Here is a 21,047-nt window from a genome sequence, read left to right on the forward strand (position 1 = left end):
ACCGTGCTTAGCCTCAAACTTCTATGAAATTATAGCGTTTAAATAACACTTGCATAGTTTGGATATCAAAATTGCTGCCAACTTAGCTTGGTCTAACTCTCGGTCTAACTCGGACCATTCAGGGAGACTAGACTTCTTTCATTAAGTATTTTACCCATTATGTTATCTACGCTCAAGATTCTAAATTAGACTTTCTACGCTCGTGATTTTATTGTAGAATCTTTCGCTTGCTCAGGACTTAAAATTAGCACTCGCAGTAAAACTGACTTTGCACAAATAAGTAACTATTTATAGTTAACATATATTATTTAGTACTTAACCCTAACTTCCGTTACGAAGAACACTAGTTTACTCAATCAATTTCATGGACTTTCGACTTAGTAATCCTACCATAAAAAAATAATGAGAAAACTTGGATTGCTTCTTGAATTCGGGACGTAAAAATAAATTGGCAGATGTAATAGACGCCAAACGAAAATGGTTACGCACGCCGAAATTATTATTTTGTTAAATGTAAGTGATAAAGTGATATACACTCGTTTTCTTATATATGTGCACTAAGGTTTACGTACTTAGTTTGCCCAATAGCTTTTTACCACATATATATGTATACTTACTACTTGTATTTTTCAGATATTCATGCAAGTCTACTCAACAGAAAAACTATTTTCTCTGTTTCACCAGGATGTCGCGAAGGTAGATTCAGTAGTGAAAATTTATCACTGTACCTAATGTTTGAACAAGAACTGATTGATACGCTTTCTTTTTTGCAGCGTTTTGATAGAGTACGGAACGTGCACACTGAGAAAGTAGTATGGAATGATTTAAGAAACAAAAATGTCAAGGTGTGTATGTAAATAACAGTTTATACCAGCTATGTGTTTGTTCTATTACATTTTAATTTCGGGATCAGAAACAAAGATCAATATTTGGTAACAACAACGGCTCTGTTAATTTTCAAAATATTCTCCTATAAGATTCAACACACCAATCGAAAGGTGTGTAAAACCGATTTTTTAAAATCAGTCAGAGCAATTACTTTTTCATGTTCCTACGAAATAGTGGCACCTGACACTGTAAGATAATTCAGTAAATGGATGGAGCAGTATGCACTTTAGTCTCGTGCCTACCCCCCCAAAAATGGGGGGGAGGGGTCGACTTCCCAGGTCCAATTCGTCCAGGTCTTAACAACTAGGGTAAGTAATTTAGGGACGAGGAATTGATTTGTGAAATAATTATTATAATACCTTTTCATACAAAAAAATATTTTTGTGCAAAAAATGAAAACGTCATGTAATTTTTTGTGACAATTTTGGCTGTTACAATCATAGTATCGTGAATAACAGTAAATAAAAAATTGGACAATGTTGCCCATTTATTCTTCATTCTGAGAAATATCACTTCAAACGAGGTATTCATACATTTTTTTTGTAGGAAAAAAATAATTTATAGCGCGTGGCGGTGACGATTTCCATACAAATGGAACTATGGCCAAAGTCAAAGATTAAAAATGTTTACAAAATCACTGAATTTGGCGTTTTTAAAGTATGATTATAATGTTTTAATCCTTGTTTCATGTATTTTTGCCCTTTGTTTGGTATAAATTTGTTGCTTTTATTTTTCTTACATACAAACTTTCACCCTTCCATTTCACCCCTTAAGCGTTAATTTTAATAAAATATTATTTTATCATAAACTTAAACCGGTCTTCGGGCTTGCGATTTTCGGGCTGCAAACCTTCTGGCGAGCGAACAGACCACTCAACCAGCGCCTCACGAACAAACGGGACGCAGATACTGCCACTATCCACACACAAGAGCTTAGTGACAAGTACCGACGACGCGTGAGCCGAGGCAAGAAAAGCGACAACGCCGACATCCTGCATGGCACGGACCCCTACATCCCCATAACGAATAGAATAGCGTTGCCTGCCGCCACTGAGCCTCATTGAAGTCTACATGCAAGATGGATTCGAGGCCCCGCCTCAGCACACTATCGAAGTCACTGACCTCCTGCCTAAAGAGCCAAGTAGGCGCCGTCATCAGCGCATAGGTTATACGTGGCATCGCAAAACAATTACGTAATAGGACCAGAGCCACATGCGCCGACAACTGATTCAACTGCTGTAAGGAAGAGTCCAGCGCCGTCTTCTTTGCCTGGAGCACCGAGCTCACCCCGGTAGGAAAAATTGGAGCTCCGAGTAGACAAAACGATGACTTGTCTAGTATCCTGATGCCAGGCAACACTGTCTCAAAATCCGCGCCAAGAATCCGCAGGAAAACAGCTCACACTTCGAGGAATTAACTTCCAAACCAATGTGCGGTACAACGGCAAAAGCTTAGCAATGTCATCAAGAACGACCCCTAGACCCAGAACCAACCCCTATGGTGCCATCATCTAAGTACCAGACATTCAAGGGTAATTCCAAAGCCGTGACCGCACTCTGCATGGCCAAACAAAAAATCAGAGGGCCTAAGGGGTCGCCCTGCTGAGCTGAGGAAAAAAGGTTGCTAGGGGAAGAATAACACTGGAACAAGAAAGGGTATAGCGAAGGAGTGTAATTTCTAACTTCTTTCAAGATGACATCCCTTTCAACAGTGTTAAAGGCATTCTTTATATCCAATTTTACAATGACAGTGTCACCATTCTCGGGCGCCATGGCAAAATGCCTAGTCGCATGAATCGCTACTTCACATCCCAACGGGGTACCAAAACCCACTTGACATGGTTGAAGAAACGTTGCCATCTCATCACGTACAGCACGACAACCCAACTTTGCAACCAGTCACCTAACTGTGGACCCAATAGCTATTGGTCTAACTCCTCCATCCTTTTTTGCCAAAGCACAAAAAGACGCTCCATAAAGATAGGGAATAACCCAAATTGGGTTACCCAATGACCTTTTAATAATAATAGACGACTGACGTTCATAGTTGACAAATCTAAAATTCAGGTAATATTTAGTAGGTGATTGTGACAACCTTGACACATTGGCGTCAGCCGTACGACTTACTCAATATAGGTTCCGGAACCTATATATGATGGCTCACGATCGAGCGCCGGGTGCCATGTCTACCTCCCTTTACTTATATCCATGGACTAACCTGAGGATTAAGCATGCCGCGCAGAAGAAAATTGGATAGCTTAGTCAGCGACTCATGCAACCTCGGACCATTATCCCCAGCACAATGAGAGGTGAGCTCCTTCAAATGCTGAGGCACAAGACCGTCCAAGCCAGAAGCGGATCCACTATAAAAGGACCTAATGGCATGGGTCACGTCCAGTACTGAAACTGTATGATGTCCGGAAGTAAGCAGAGTAAGGTAGAGTTTTAATATTGTCTTCGGTTACCGCGATAGTTACTCATGAAATAAAACTATGGAAACGGATATACGCGATATAATCCGTTTTCATAGTTTGATTTCAAGGTAGAGTTTTGTTAGATATTAAAATGTATGGGATAGCGCCAAGTCGAGCAAAACAAAGAAGCACGGCCGTACCATCCTTTTCTCGAAGCCACTCAGGCCATTTTCAACGTTCTGTAATTTTGTGATAGCTAAAGCTAGAACTCTGAATTTTCAGTGACGTATAAAGAAAGAAAGAAAATAAATTTATTCAGGACGCTTACAGTATTGCTTAAATGTAATACACTTTTATTAATATAAAACATAAACGTCACTGAAAAGGTCTCCCCTCAGCTTGATGTCAAGTTACCTGTCAGGTATCTTGACGCTGGTCTTCCGTGGAGACCTGTCAAAGCGATCGCGTCAGCACGTAAACTTAACTATTTAACATTGGTTAAACTAAATTGAGATCAGAACAGATATTACAAATAAATATTAGGTACCTATTTCAATTTGACTTATTAAGTATATATTAATATATGGCTTATTTAATAACATAATAATATTTGTAAGACTTATTAGAGTAAAGGTTGGCACTTACAAGTGATCCACTCTTTGAGCAGATTTCTGCAAATTCAGAATATACTTTTTGTATTCTACTTTGAAAGACAAAATGGAATGTGTGTTTCTTATGGGCATAACATGATATAGTTAAATTCTCAATAACATGTATTTTAAGAATTATTGCATGTTAAAGTTCCTTAGTTTTGTCACTGACACACGATCATCATAATTCTAAGGTACTTCTAGCAGACCCGTAAGCTTCAAATTTGAAACGTAATTAGGTTTTAGCGTAGTAAGCCAATAAAAACTTAAAAATACTGCAATATCAGTCACGTTTTAAATATTATTTATATACATATATATAAATATATGCGATAACAAAGTTACGTTTGCAGTTCCTTCAATTAGTAGGTTAAGTATAGGTACACTACGTTGTACGATGTGAGTATGAATGAAGATGTATATAATTATGATAATATATGTGTATACATAGTATGAGCATGGTATGGGTATGAGTACACGAAAAGGAGGATTGCCTACAAAAAGAGATGAGATCCCATCAAAAACATTACATGTAAAAAGATGCAAGTCTCGCAACGCAGTTCTTCTACTACAAAAAAGTTTTGAGATGTAATGTGAAACCAAGTCGGTTATTTTAGTCAGTGCCAGGGGTTGTTAAAACCGTTACAATATTAGATACCTTTATTTTTTTAATACATGTAATGACTTAGCAATCGCACACAATGCTTTACTTGTATGTGTATGGCTCAAACTGCATGTAATTAGGGCTAGCACTATGTTCAATTAGCATTGTTCATTTTTTTTAACCCCCCATTTTTATTTAATTTTCTGAAAATACAGGTTCATTTAGGATACCAGTTAGTTAGTTAGTTAGTTAGTTATGCTGGGCATTTTCCGCAAATCGACATCCAATGTGCCTATTTTGCGTGAAACGAGGTAGCGCTACTCTAACCACCCCAGCTCCTCCACGAAGCCTAGCAAAGTCTTCAGGTTGCTAGTTGCCTCTTTTAGTGTGCATGGATTACCTAGGTATTTGCTCCTATACACTTCTACCTGTTTACAGTCTAGGAGAATATGTTTTGTTGTTTCTTCTTCTTCCATGCACGCTCTGCACATGGGGCTGTCAGTTTTACCCATATTATGTAGGTGTTTGTTTAGTGTGTTATGTCCTGTTATTAATCCTACTATTTTACGTAGTTGGCTTCTTGGTGTTTTCAGTAATATTTTGGTAAGCTTGTGGTTCAGTTCCGGTAGAATTTTTTTGGTTTGCCTGCATGTCTTCAATTCACTCCAGTACTTGTTGTGCAGTTGTCTGTGATGTTGTTCTAGCTGGTTGTGTATGTAGGATATTGGTAGAGGCATAATTGGCTCGGGTCCATATGCCGGTATTTCTGAACCTTTCCTGGCCAGTTCATCCGCTGCATCGTTTCCTTTTTCTATTTAGGATACCAATTTGAATGATTTAGTAATTCATGGCTCGGTTGAATATTTATAATTTATTGAAAATATGAGATACGACTTCTCGTAAATTACATGTCGTGGCTGTTGATAAAGCACAAGGAACAACAAGCATTAAAAATATGTAGTTGTCATTGTCAATCATGAATCTAGTATAGATCTGGAATAGGCATGAGTGGTGGGGGGAACTGTCAGAACCCCGTTCTGACAGTAGTCTTATGTATCTTTCAGAAGGAGTAGCAGAGAAAGCGTTATTATTGTCACTTCTACAGGATCCTACCTTCTATGTTGTCAATTGATTGTAATTGTCATCTGTCATTAATATCATTAATGTTAGCATAACGCGTTTCTATAAATAATATCGTCGTATTATTTGAATCCCTAAATCAATAAACTCAAAATACGCTAAATTTGTGAACGCTGATTCCACAAATCTGCCTTAAGTGATATAACTTAGTTTTATTGGATGTATATAATGTACAAATTTCTAGAGAAGGCGGAGAATGTAAAGTTGTAACAAGAATAGTGCCTGGGCTTGGGCATAGATTTAATAACAAACTATACAATTATTTTCTGGTTAAACAAGTGTAGAACCTACATCAACTTCAACTGAATGCTACTAAACAAAGCCCTCATTGTCAACCTCACGTGCAGAACATCGCACCTTTAGAATTATAGTGACCTAATTAAAAAATGCATGTTTTTGGGAAACGTTAAATAAAGATTGACGGTTTCATAAATTCCATACACAAAGAGAAATTACCGAGCTGTGATTGAGAAATAGTTACTAAAACTTGTCTTTAATTAAACTTTACTTATTTCTTAACAGGCTTATACATATAAACAAGCAAAATAAATGTATTACCCATTCTTTTTTTTTTAGTGCGTCAATTTTAGATCTCTGTATAGCCATACTTGTTATGAACAAAATGCTGCACTTCATGATAAAAGCAAGCCGCTTTGCACAGTGATAGTATGGACCAAACTGAGCGATTTGACCCGCAGCAGCGGCAGTTTCACCCCTAAGGAACAGAGATGGCGCCACTTCTTTAAAGAATATTTAAAAAAAATATACAAGCCAAACCAATGAACCGATTTAAATATTTAATATCTCAAATGAAAGCTCATTATATACATTACTTTAAAAAAAATACTCAAAAAATATATACTGAATACTTTCGACAAAAAACGGTATCATAATTTTTTTTTTATACTCAATTGATAGTTTTTACTTGATTTCTCAAAAAAAATGTATGGAACATGAATAGTTTAATGCATGTATATATTATTGTCTAAATAAAAAGTATTATAAAAAAAACCCGACACCGATACCTCTCATACTTCACGAAATATGAAAGTTTGAATGTGAGTGTAAATTTCTTCAAAATATATTTCAAAATATTCTACAAACTAAACTATTTGACCGATTTCAATGTTTAATATCTCAAATAAAAGCTCATTATATACATTACTGACAAAAAAATACTCAAAAAACATATACTGAATACTTTTGGCAAAAAACGGCATCTTAATTTTTTTTTCTTACTCGATTGATAGTTTTTACTTGATTTCTTAAAAAAAATATATGGTACTTGAATAGTTTAATAAATATATATATAGTACCCAGTATATAAAAAAGTATTACAAAAAACCCGACACCGATACCTTTCATTCTTCACGAAATATTTGAGTTCAATTATGCACGCTCTTACAAATATATTTTTTTGAAAGAAATCTTCAACCGCAGTAAGTGCACTAATTTTAATATGAAATGAGTCATATGAAAAAAAATCACCCAATTTATTTTAATAAATAAAAATAAAATAAAAAAATAACTGAATAAAGTTTTTTCCTGTTGCTGAATTACAAAAAAGTATAAAAAGTCAGAAATTAGAAATTATTTATTATTTAAAATGATACATTTGTGAATAAAAAACTTAAATATCCTCTTCGGGTTCACCGGTAGATGTAGAACTGAAAAAGAAAAGTCGTTTTGAAGTACTCGTACCATTCCAATACTACAAAATCACCGATTATACATGAACTGGTTGCTGTAGATTACTGTTGAATTATTTTTGTGCCGTTACCATTAAACCTATAATTTTCTATAATCAGTCGTCAGCATGCTAAATTACCCTGGATTGAAAATTACATTAACTTACTTTTGATTTGTACAGCCACCTTTGCATGATTTACACTGGGCTGTGCATGGTAAGCTGACGCGACGACACCCACAACGCATAGTTTCGCAGCCAGATTTGCAGCCACAATGGTCCAAGAGGCTTAATTGCGACCAAATTGCTGTAACTGCCGACCATTCTGGAGTCCAACTCTCTTTTTCCTTAGTCCATCCCCAAGAAGATGGACATGGTATGGAAACTTCTGGTTTCAGAGCGTTTCCCCATATATGTCCCGCTTGGTAAGCTGCTCGAAGTGCATGTTTATAGAGAGCAGCTGATGTAGGTGGCAGGCTTGTCACAAGCTTGTTTTTTGAAGCAAACAAATCTTTGCGAACTTCATTTATGTTTATGTGTTCCGTTTGGCCATCGTATAAGCGGCACGTAAATCTGGAAACAAATTGTAACTATAGCAAAACAATAACACATATCTAGGTTTACTTTATACTAAAATTAAAATATGTAGGTACACACCTTTCCAGCTGAGCCATTAGTTCTTTAGTGAGGGTTTCAAGAGGGCTCGAAATACAAGCGAAAGCTGTAGTTACCTCAGGGTGCGACATCCACGTTTTGAGACCAGATTTTTTGCCTTTTGAATTAAAATAGGACGTTGTGTCACACCCTGTAAAAGCATGAAAGCCTCGAAGTGCATTAGATTTATCTGGACCGAATGTATTAGCTATGCTATGCACGGCCACGTATCGGAGTCTTTTAGCTGTTCCTGTTAATAACCATAATTCTTGAAGGCCTTCATCTTTTAATAGCTTAAAATATGATATTAACAACACCAATACATCCGTGTCTGAAGATCGAACTACAATGCGACTTGCTCCATGCACAACCATATCTTTCGCATGCCAAACAAGGCGACCATCAGCTTCTTCCATGTGCAAAGGTATTGTCTTTTGAGAAATATCAGTACAAGAAGCGTTTGAAGCAGTTATCTGGCGTACCAAATTTGTCACCACTGTAGCATCAGATAAGTTAGATAGAGCTTCCCTGCCAAGAAAATCGAACAGCTCTGATTTATTCTGATCATTTCTCAAAAAATCTGACCAGTTACGTGGCAATGGACCAAGGGGTGAAACCTGGCGTCGAATTCCTGTCCCTCTTACTTCTCTTTCCTGTCTTTTGAGGCTATTGGGTAAGTACAGGTCCCACACAAAGTCAATCCTTTTACATTTCAGTTGTTGTATGAGGTGTTGAATTTTCGGCTTTAAGTCATGTGCAAAGTATTCTTTAAACGTAGTTGCGTTTTTGGGTTGGTTCATTTGCACAAGCGCTGCTCCATCAAAGATTAGGCCATCGATCTGAGAAGGCGGCGGGTGTCCAGGCTCTGCTAACGCTTCCAATTTCTCGGCCAAATCAGATTTGTTCCCTGAACGAAGCCCTCCATTGACTGACAACGAAGGTGGACAAATTTGGTTTTCGTGCTGGAAGAATTCGTTCAGATCAAGCTGCCTTTCTCTGGCCACTATAAAAAGACGGGAAAATAGGAGTACGTCAACTTTTAAGTTTTTTATTTTGTCAGTTGGATCGACCTTTCTCAATTTTTGATCAAATACTTTTAATTTGTTTTTTTTTATGGGTTCGTGTAATGATTTAGTCCGATCTACAAGGCGTTCCGTAATAAATGTTTTATATTGTCCGCTTCCTGTTGTTTCAATTGAAAGCAAATTTTTTACAGCCTCCAAAGGTGCCACTACACGAGTGCTTAGAGTCGTCAGTTCTGTGCCACGATCTTTAAATGGATTACCCATTTCTTCAAAACTCGTTTTGAGTGCGATACATCGGTTTAGCATTTTTTTTTGATAACTCAAGTTCTGCTCATGGTGGCCCTCAACATTTTGTTTCTTTACGGATTCAGTAAATCGAAATTTTGTTAGTAGAGCATTGACTTCAGGCCCTGAGATTGTAAATCGACGAAGAGCTGCTGGATCTTCTGTTAAGCCAATAGCGCCACCAGAACCTTTTATTTCGGCATTAAATTGTTCGTGAGCTTGATCAATTCCCAAGGCAGAAAATGGTCGGATAGTCTTGCGGATGACAAAATTGCCTGCAACATACATCGATATATACATTTTATGTTTTACACATATGTATTTTCATCATGTTTATTAAAGAAATCTTACCGTTATTGCTAAACTCTTCATTTATTGTTGGTGCCCTTTCAACCAGTTCTTCCATATCTTTTATATGTACAGCTAACCATCGAGCGTAGTTACTGTGGTCAAAAGCGAAAAACCACGGCATCATATTTTTTAAGCTCTCTTTGTACAAGCAAAAGTTTCCTTCTCTTACAGCTTTCACGAAAGTTAGCAGTAGTACTTCAAGATTTAGCACTTTGCTCCAATACATAGCTGTCGGATGCTGAGTAGTGATTTCTGGCAGCCATTCATCCATACTTTTAAGTCTATTAGGTTCATCAGTTGCATATGCATCTCCTAAAAGACTATGAAGGACAGCTGCAGTCACCTGGTGCATAGCTCGAGCCTTAGTAACATGAGTCACCTGTGGAAGAAATATCCTTATCAATATCAATAAAAAAAGTTAAATAAAAAAAACTGGAGCTAGTAACCGTAAAAAAACCATAATGAACATTATAGTTACATAAAACTCATTGCTCACTTATAAAACAAACGAAACTCGAATACCTTTAGAATTGCTTCAGCAGATCCTTTCTCTAAGATGCCACTGCTGGTCACTACATCCACCCAGCCACTGTCAATCAGGAATTGTCCAAGTATTCGAAGAAAATTTTGTTCTATATGGAAAGAACCAAAAAGTAGGACAAACTTGTCCTCACCAAATTGTTCTGGACAGTTCCATTGTATTAACTTTCCTAAAGTATACAACGGCTGGTCTGCGCACATAACTGGCACTTGCTCAGGGTGTAGATGCTGTGTTATGTTTTTGACAGTATTCATTCCGTGGTAAATCATGGCGGCGTTGGCGGCGTGTTCGTGAAATAGTGGCAGTAGTGCACCTATGGTGGGACAAATTTGAAGGTCTTATACTTTTGAACTATGAAAAGCTGCCCAAGATATATTATTCTCCTCTAAATCACGATCAGCAATCCGTTTATTTATATGCTCTAGCCAATGTCTTTCGTTTTTCCATGTTTCATCTGACGCTTCTGAAAATTACAAATGTATAAATAAATTTTACATAAACTTGAAGGCCAATGTATATTGGTATAGTCGGCTCACTTTTAGATGAGTGGCGTATGTATTCCTTATTAGGTTGCTTCGATTTTGCATTAAACATTATCAATTCACAAATGGTTAGCGCTGGTTTTGTATGGCGGCCGACACTCCGAGTGGAACTCCCATACAAAATGGTATTAACGACAGCCAACAACGCTTGAGGTACTTCAATTTCAGGTTCTCTCAATTCCCCTTCAAACCTAACAGGGCTTTCCAGCATAGTTTTCCTTACGTTGCTAATGAATCTTTGAAATGTCATCGCATCGCCATTAAAATCTACCTCTAAGTCTTTAGGAGATTTTACTGTTTCCCTCACAAGAAAATATTCTTTACTAGACTTCAACTCTTTCAACTCGGGCAGGTAAGCTAGTATCTTCCCTCTGAATCTTGTAGAGTGTGGCACAAGTAAGTTTTCTACCGGTTTACCCGACAATTCCGATAGCCTTTCCAGGTACACAGTAATCAAATCTGGAACTTTGAACTTGTACTCGATTGAATCGTTTTCCATTATTCGGCGCATGTACCTGCGGGAAATGTCCTCTATAACATTACATTGCAATTGATTAAGATGGTGTAAAATATGCGTGTCATATACGGTACTTGGCTACAATACAATAACAAGAAAAATAAGTAAACAATACGTATGCGCGATAACATGAGATCATAGAGAACAAAAAATGTGGTTGCTAGATGTTACATACCCTATTAATTCAGCAAAGGCCATTCCTTCACAAATATTTTGGTCAGTATTGTTGCAGCTTTCATTTTTTCTGCAGCGATTAAAAAGTTTTGTCAAACAGGGTGTATGATATTTGGCCTCTTGAGCCACGAGATAACCCGCACTCAAGATTACTAGGAGTTTTGAATCTTGTAGGTACTGTGCACAGCTTTCAATATGTTGCGTTAAATTACTTGTAGACACGTTATGTAAGGGCTCTTTCCAGTGTTTTGCTTTGCCACACAAAAAACACAATTCTTCTTTCATTGGAGCTAATAGAATTGACGACCTCGTACTTCGTGACGAACTTGCAGTATCTTCAGGTGCGATGCTTTGTAATTTTGTCTTTAGTCGCTCTAACTGTATGCCTACATGTTTTGAATAGCATTTTTTGTGCCATTTGGCTTGATTTAGAATCAAAGCCTGAAGTATTCCATCACCTTGGTCTAAACTGTCAGGCGGGAGCCCTGATGGTAATGTATAATCGAGTCCTTTTAATTCATCAAACACGGAAGCAATTTTGTTATAGCCTGTATTTAATTCTTTTTGGTTAGGATTTTTGGCGGGACAAATAAGATTATTAGTGTCTTTACTTAGACATATGCAGCAACGAAGCCAGTCAACACAAGTTGGTGCCAGTCCCAGTGTGTCTGGTAATGCAACTGTAACATGCTTCGCCATATTCCACCTTAACCAATCATTGCAAAATGTTAGATACACATATTGAAGCATTAGTACGTAACACATGGTTAAACTTGATAAGTTAAGACTAGTTTTCACTAATATTCGTTTCTCTCAAATCTAATCTAATTATTTAGTGGAAACGAGTTTTAACTAGTGAAAACGCGTTTTAACCAAAAACGGGTTAATTACGAATACCTTCAAATAAATTTGAATTATAGGTAGGTACCTAAATCATGCCGCACCCTGTTTTAGTATGTCAGTTTATACCCACATTATTTACGTGCAAATCGTGCAATAGCATTCACTCAAACAATATAGTTATAACAGTAAAACACACACACACACACACACACACACACACACCCCACACACAATCGTGTTTTCCCAAATTTGTATGATTACCTATCCGATTTTAAAAATAAAACGGTCTCAAGTTCTTAAATTCGTAAATTTACAACTCACCCATTTAATTCACTTTAGTAAATGTCAAAATGATGCAGGAACTGTAAAATATCCACCGATAAACACTTAATTTCTGGCCAGCGTGCGCAGACGTCGAGGTTAAAACTGCTAATGCACAGCTCAGCTGTACTGGCGGTACGGCCCGCGAGGCGCGATTGGCGCTAGGACATTGACCTCCGCCACCGCAGCGTTTACCGCGCGCATTCAAACTCAAATATTTCTTGAACCATTGAAGTTATTGGTGTGCAGTTTTTTTTATATAACTTGTTATTAACCGAGTACTAATGTAACTTGTTAAAAACACACTTGTTACATACATTTTTTTTATGAAATCAAGTAAAAACTACCAATCGACTAAGGAAAACAAACTTGAGATGCCGTTTTTTGTCAAAAGTATTCAGTATATCTCTTTTGAGTATTTTTTTATAAGTAATGTATACAATGAGCTTTCATTTCAGGTATTAAACAATGAAATCAGTCCATTAGTTTAGCTTGTAGAATTTTTTGAAATATTTTTTAAAGAAGTGGCGCCATCTCTGTTCCTAAGGGGTGAAACTTGCGCTGCTGCGGGTCAAATCACTCAGTTTGGTCCCTACTAGCACTGTGCAAAGCGGCTTGCTTTTATCATGAAGTGCAGCATCCGGGCAAAAAACGGCCATAACAAGTATGACTAGTACGACTAAAATGTTTTTCTTTTTTAAAGACCTATTTTTACATGGGTCTTAATATTACTGAACAATAACATATTCAAAACGTATCATATCAAGTTAAGTCTATGAAAAAATTAAAATGAAATGAAAATGAAAATATTTTATTTCATTAATAAAATGTTACATTACAAGGTAGTAGGTTGGGACTTCCTTTTAAGTATATTATACCTGTATCAGGAAGCCCCGCTCCTCCGTAGCAACAAGTAGTTTTTAGTTTAACAAAAGCAGAAAGAAAACAAGCTAATACAATTTTATCTACATTAAATGTGTATGTGTGGGTGTGTGTGTATGTGAGAGTGAGTGAGTGTGTATGTGTGTGAGATCGTGTGAGTGCAGGTGGTGAGGTGATGTACTAATCGGCACTTCTTATATATAGGTACTGTAAAGCGTAGAACTATGCTTGAAGCTATTGAAGCTTTGGCTTTCCCACGAACTGTGATTTGGTTGAGTGCTAATATATATATATTATTTATATATTATACATATATATATATATTTATTTAATATTTATTTAGTACTATATATTTAATGTATGCTAGTACATATTTATTTTATTGCATAATGCAATTGATGTATTTTAGTTATTCGTAGACGTTAATATTGTAGTTTTCCTTTTCAAATATTATTGTACGTTCTGTAAGTTTGTCTATCTATCTAATTCGAATTTTCCACTCATTTACTCTAAGGTTAGCTGGAAGAAATCCCTTATAGGGATAAGCTCGCCTTTGTACCTAAATTTATATGAATTTCATGTTATCAATTTTTGTTTTGTACAATAAAGTGATTTACTACTACTACTACTATGTATCGTACTTTTCTTACACAATAGGTATTTTTCCCCTCACTAGCTCGGAAAGTTGTCGTTTATCCTTCAATACAAGCGGGGAAAAACGCGTTTTATCCACTAGTGGGGAAAGTAATTTGACCTTGGATGGAGCGTGTTTAAGTAGCTTGACAGATAACAAAACGTATAACGCTCATGATAATGGTTCGTTCGATATTAATTATCATTAAATAAATGGTTTGAGAATCTAATAAAAAATACCAAATTTAGCTTTATTTAATGATTTTAAGTCATAAACCTTAAAATTCCATAAGAAACGTTAGATTTTTTTTTTATAATGATGTTAAATATAATTCTGAACGCACAAGTTGAGTCGATGCAATTTCAAAACGCATCGTTGACATTTCACACGTCAGAACAGAAATGTCAACATTGTCAACAAAATTTTTACTGTTCTTCTCACCGACTCACGTAAAAATCAGAATTTCTAGTGTTTTCTGTTATAATATCGTAAAAAAATTAGTGATTCCAGTGATGAAGATGATCTAACGCCCGTGGATGTTGCACTTTCCTCGCTATAGTGAGGGGAAAAGTTTTGTGTTACACACGGGTGCAAATGTATTTTACTTCTCGTGTGTTGAAACACTCGCGGGTAAAATACAACTTTGCACCCTTGTATAACTATTCTTATACAATAGGTACTGTAAAGTAAAATGTCATATTTTCTTACTTATTATATTAAAACTGATAAGTAGGTACTTTAGAGTTTAAGTTAATATCAACTTAATTTAATATATCAGAGCCTCTGTCTCCTCGTAGTTAAGTATTTTAAGCCACTCGGTTAATATTTTTTTACATTTATATAGTTGTAAATTGTATATATTTAGTATTTTGTTTATTTTATTGTACACATATGCAGATTGCGCTCCAAATTGTCTCTTAGCAAATACAAATTTTGTAGTTGATATGGGGGCAACATTATGTTTTCTTCTACGATTTAGCAGCTGTAGGTTAAATGGTAATGTTTTATGTAGTCTCGTTGTTAGACTCAGTACATACAGCTTCCTCATTGTTAGTAAGTCACTTAAGTGGTAGAGGTCTTTCGTTGGGAATCTGTATGGCTTAGAGTACATAACCTTTAGTAAACAACGTTGCCCCCTTTCAACTTCCAGATACTTGGTTTTTGCTGAGCTACCCCACACTGATATGCAGTAAGACATTACTGATTGAGCTAAAGTTATATATAACTGATTTAATAGATTTTTTGTTGTAATGTGTCTTAACTTTTTGAATAGCCATATCAGTTTTCGTATTCTCATATTTACATATTCAGTATGAGTATACCACGGCATGCGCTGGTCCAGCATTACACCTAGATATTGCGTGGAGTTTACCTTATCAATTCCCATACAGTTACATGAAGGTAGATTAGAATTATTACAAGTATGAATTTTTAAGTTAAGATTATTATTAGGTTGTGAGCTGATTAGTAAAACATATGTAATTTGTTTTATTAACATTAAGAGTTAGAAGGTTCGTTTTTAGCCAAGAAGCCACTTTACTGAGTCCTATCTCAGCCCTTTCAAACACAGACTCCCAGGATGGACCTTCAAATACTATGGCAGTGTCATCGGCGTAAGACAAGATGTGCCCACATTGTATTCCGAGGTTTGTCAGGTCATTAATATAGAGTAGAAATAATGTAGGCCCAAGGACAGAACCCTGGGGGACGCCGAATGTTATGTCTGCCTCCTGGCTTATAAAGTCACCTATCTTAACTCTCTAGGTTCGCCCCTGTAAATAGTCACTTAGCAAATTTAGTCGAGTACCTCTTATGCCAGCCCTCTCCATCTTGTGAATAAGAGTGGGGAGAGAGACGGTGTCAAATGCCTTCTGTAGGTCTAAGAAAACAGCAAGACACTTGTTTCCCTTATCGGTCTTATCAGTTATTAGTGTAGTGAGTTCCAATATTGCATCTTCCGTAGATTTTGATTTGCGAAAACCAAATTGTTGATTCGATAAAACGTTGTATTTGTTTAGGTATGACATAAGGCGGTTGTTAATTAATTTCTCAATAACTTTAGAAATAGCTGGAAAGACCGATATGGGCCTGTAATTATTAACATCATCCGTCTCTCCACTCTTATGTACCGGTGTAACTAAAGATCTCTTAAGCGGTGTGGGAAAAACTCCATCCTTAAAACAGAGGTTAGTAAGGTGACTAATTACAGGGGCAACCAATTTAACAGCTAGTTTAAGAAATTTGGTTGTGATGCCGTCCCATCCAGGGGCACTGTCCGGTCTCAAGCCCATGACAATGCTGCATACCTCCTGCGGGTCTGTGTCTATAAGGGCAAATGAAGACGTTGTCCAGGTGGGGGTATTGTCTATCAAGAGATCTTGGGTTACACCTGGGTCATTATTAATAATGTTCTCAGCCAAAGACCTACCCACATTAGCAAAAAAATTATTAGCGAAATTAACTGAGTCTACAGGGCATGAATTAATGGTTAATAAATCTAGGTTTGAAGTTTTAGTAGATTTATAGTGAGCAATTTCTTTAAGAGTTTTCAACAATTTTTTTGAATTTTTACAAGCATTTGTTAACTGTGTTCTTTCATAATTACGTTTAATCTTTTTTAATAGGTTATTGCAGTAATTGCGATACCTTTTATATGTGACCTTAAGGATCTCGTTAAATGGTTCCATCCGTGTTTGTTGTTGTAGCCTATTGCGGTTTCTGATACATCGTAGTAGGCCAGGAGTCATCCATGGTTTTATTATGCGCTGTGTTCTAGACATAGATTTTGTAGTTTTACTCATCTCAAGAGCATGTTTTAACTTTAGAAATTAATTGGTCGGCCACAAATCTTGGGTCATTACTAGAAAGAAGGGATTCAATGTTTTCGTTCGATAGGTTTTTGATTGCAGTTTCATAATTTACAGATATAATTTTTTTCATTATTTGTTCGTTTTGTTTATTGTTTGTTAATGTTAAAAAGGTTGTTAGGTGATCTGTTATTGATGTGTTTAGAACAGCGCAGTAAGCCGAGTATTTGTAATTATTAATTTTGATCATGAAGTGATCTAGGCAGTTAGCCTAGTTGGGAACACAGATGGGCAAAATGTAATCGACTAACGATTAACGATTAAGATTACAAGAATTAATTGCGACTGACGATTGAAAACGACGATTGATCAATCTTAGTTGTATAGAGTGCAACTAATTTAGTTGCAACTAAATTAGTTGCCGATTGATTTCGGACAACTACATTTTGTAATCGACTAATTAGTTAGACTATTTTCTCGCGACTAACGTTAGAAGCAAATTGAATAGAATACCTCGGTATTGCTATGTTGACAGACTGATTAGGACATCTTAACGGATGTTTAAAAATAAAATAGTCATGTATTACTTACGATATTTTGACCGTTTCTAAGGAGTGAGATCTGTTCTCACTATTATTTTGCTACTAAAGTAAGTAAGTTTAATGACCACACGTTGAAAACAAAATAGACCGCGTAGATAATAAACAACATGCAGATGTGTCATTCAATAGAACGTGTTATTTTTAGAAGATGCGTCGGCACTTGCACCAAAATGCAACAAACAACTTCCAGTTCCAGGTAAGTAGGGTTATCCCATTGTTTTGTCACCGCGTGACACTAAAAAGAGTTTTACTATTGTCAAGACAGCAAAATATTGATAGTTTCTATGTCTAAGATTTACTCAGTATAATTCAAAGTATTAATAATGCACCAACCTACTTTATTGTTTGCGATTTGTAAACAATGCAGTTTTTCGCTATTTGTCGTTATTACCAATATATCGTTATAATAATATTATGGCATTATTTGCATTGTCATTCAAGCATTTCAAATTAAACGTGTATACATAATTTTAGCTCAATCGGATGAAGATATTTGCTTCAAAATAAGTCGCAAAATTCTACCCAAACTAACATAGTTACAACATACGAGTACCTCCGTATGTTACATACATACGTACTTGTAGTTACATATTGCAAGATAAAAAATGCAAAAACGGGCGACTACGTAGTTTTAATATAGATTTAATCGTGAAATTTAGTCGATTGAAACTAAAACTAATTTAGTTGTTAGTCGAACATTCTCACAACTAATTTAATCGCAACTAAATTAATCGCGATTAAAAAATGACGATTGATATTTTTAATCGATTGATTAGTTAACTAAAAGATTAATCGATGAATGCCCATCTCTGGTTGGGAACGTGTGACCAGCTAGGATACCATGAAAAGAGAGCATATTTAGGTATTGTTGTCTATTTAGATTTTCATATGTCGACTCGCTCTGCCTAGGGATCAGGTTGATATTTATGTCACCAGTTATTATTATATTAGATGATTGATAATTGTTAAGAAAGCTATTTAAGGAGTTAATAAAGTTTGAAGCGTTGAGGTTAGATGGTGACCGGTAAATACCTAAGATAGTACAATCATTTATTATGATTTGGATAAAGGTGGAGTTTTCAATTTTTATTTCATTTAGTTTAGCTTTTAAGTTATTTTTTATGTATATAGTCCATGGGCCAGCTAGCCAAATTTTGGAAAATAGTATAATTTGGGGGTACCAAATTTCCTTTTCACAGCAGTTAGATAGGCTTCTTATGATGTTAAAAAACCATGATTGCCATCTCAAAATGGTAGCTAACCAAAATGGCCGCCAATCCAAGATGGCGGATATTGAGTTTTAAAAAATCAACCATAACTCAAGAAGTATTCGTCCGAATTCATTACTATTTTTTTTAAACAACAGCTCCATATGTGTGCTTGAAATTTTGTTCACATATATGATCGATAAAGTCAACCGTTAATTAGTAATTAAAGAAATATACTTTTTTTTTAATCTGGTTTTTACAAAATATCTTTAACATTACAAAAAAGTTTTAAATAAGACAAAATAGTGTATTAAATTATCTTTAATTTGACGTATAGTTTGTATGGGTCGGTTCACTGAAAACACATGGAAATATAAATTTATTTTACTTCAGTTGAAATTCACCGTTGACTAAATAACTTCGTACAGAATAAAAAGCTTCAAATAGAAGTTGTACAGTACAAAAATTATGCTTTTATGAGTTTTAGTATATTTTAATAATTTTACAAATCATTTAGAATAATTATAGTATAACAGTAATATTAATTTTGATATGTTACAGGTAAAAACTAGTATTCGGTTTAAATAGTAATTTCTTTGGTGAAAATGTGAGCGGCTACAAATCAAGATGATGCAAATATACAATGTAAACTAGATATTTGTATAATATGTTGCGAGATAGGACCATTAAGTAAAGTACACCCTCCAAACGATGGACGATCTTGGGCAGTATTATTTTATTTTAATGCTGCATTAATAAGGAATTTTGAGCCTATTATTTATTATTAAACGACGTGATATACCTGATGAAAACTCTTTACTTAAGTTATATTGTTTTTTTTTTCTTTGTAGAATCTGATAGTTACGCTGACGACATCTTATAAGTAAGAAATAAGTTTCGCAAGTAAATAGAGAACTTTGAGATTTTGCTCTTGGGTTTATTTATGAATACATCTTCTTGTAAAGTCGTAAAGCTTGTGAAATTACAACTTCTCTGCTGTTCTATACTCGTCAATTTTTTATTATTTTATCTGGTCGTTGCCTGATAGTTGTGGTGTATGCGAGTTAACAAGATTTATGATAAATTGATTCTGCAGCTACATAATCTTTAGATGTTACTGCATTTTTTTATCTCCTCTTTCAATAGCAATTTCACGCAGTTTCTTGTGTGCGTCAGTGCTAAGCTCAAGAACTTGAACTAATAGTTCCCTAGATCGGCTTATTTCACAGTAACAGTTCAGCCGGAAGGTATATTACGTCGTTTAGTAATAGGCTCAAAATTCAAGAAAGGGCCCCCGAAACTATAAGATATAATAGGCTCAAAATTCCTTATTAATGCTGCGTTAAATAACACTGCCCAAGATTGTCCGTCTTTTGGGGGGTTCACTTAACTTAATGGTCCTATCTCGCCACATATTATTGATATTCACACATCTAGTTCACTTTATTTGTAGCTGAACACATTTTCACTGACGAAATTTCTTTTACACCGAATAGGTACATACCAGTTTTTACCTGTATCAAATCAAAACCAATATTACTATCATACTACTATTCAAGGCTCGGAACCGGTATTGAAATACCTGTTAACGTCGTTCCAAAACCGTTATATTAATTCGTTTATTAGAAACCGGTTAATTGATGGAAAGCGAACTAAAACTCTGACTCACTTCTGAGCCATGTCTATAAGCTGTTTTCAAGAGTCATTACAAACCGTCTCGCACGCAGGCTAGATGACTCTCAGTCTCCTGAATAAGCCGGCTTCCGAAGAGGCTTTAGTACCGTAGACCAAATCCATACGCTCCGGCAGGTAATACAGAAGACTGAGGAGTATAACCTGCCTCTCTGCTTAGCGTGTGTGGACTACGAGAAAGCCTTCGATTCGATCGAAACCTGGGCTGTACTACAATCTCTCCAGAGGTGCCATTATCGAAGTGCTAAAGTATTTGTACGATAACTATACTATGTCAGTCCGACTCCAGGACCGGAACTCGAAGCCTATTCCGTTGCAGCGGGGAGTCAGGCAAGGGGATGGTATTTCTCCTAAACTGTTTACCGCTGCATTAGAGGAAGTTTTCAAGACTTTGGACTGGGGAAGGCTTGGCATCAACATAAACGGCGAGTACATCACTCACCTTCGGTTTGCGGACGATATAGTAGTCTTGGCTGAGACCATAGAGGATTTGAGTATTATGCTCGATGACCTTAGTAAAGCTTCCGAGCGAGTTAATCTGAGGATGAACATGGACAAGACGAAGATCATGTCAAATGCCCATGTAGA

General features: G+C 36.0%; 1 protein-coding gene across 1 annotated transcript in view; it reads left to right on the forward strand.

The window, feature by feature from the left end:
* The first annotated feature begins 344 nt into the window (after window positions 1-344).
* Window positions 345-21,047, forward strand: part of LOC134754931 (uncharacterized) — a 47,604-nt gene continuing 26,901 nt past the window's right edge. Inside the window, exons 1-3 of the mRNA XM_063691412.1 lie at window positions 345-513; window positions 634-696; window positions 774-845. Coding sequence (XP_063547482.1) covers window positions 478-513; window positions 634-696; window positions 774-845 — 171 coding nt within the window. The 5' untranslated portion in view covers window positions 345-477. The remainder of the gene's footprint in view (window positions 514-633; window positions 697-773; window positions 846-21,047) is intronic.

This window comes from Cydia strobilella, chromosome Z, assembly GCF_947568885.1.
Source record: "Cydia strobilella chromosome Z, ilCydStro3.1, whole genome shotgun sequence".
NCBI classification, from domain to species: domain Eukaryota; kingdom Metazoa; phylum Arthropoda; class Insecta; order Lepidoptera; family Tortricidae; genus Cydia; species Cydia strobilella.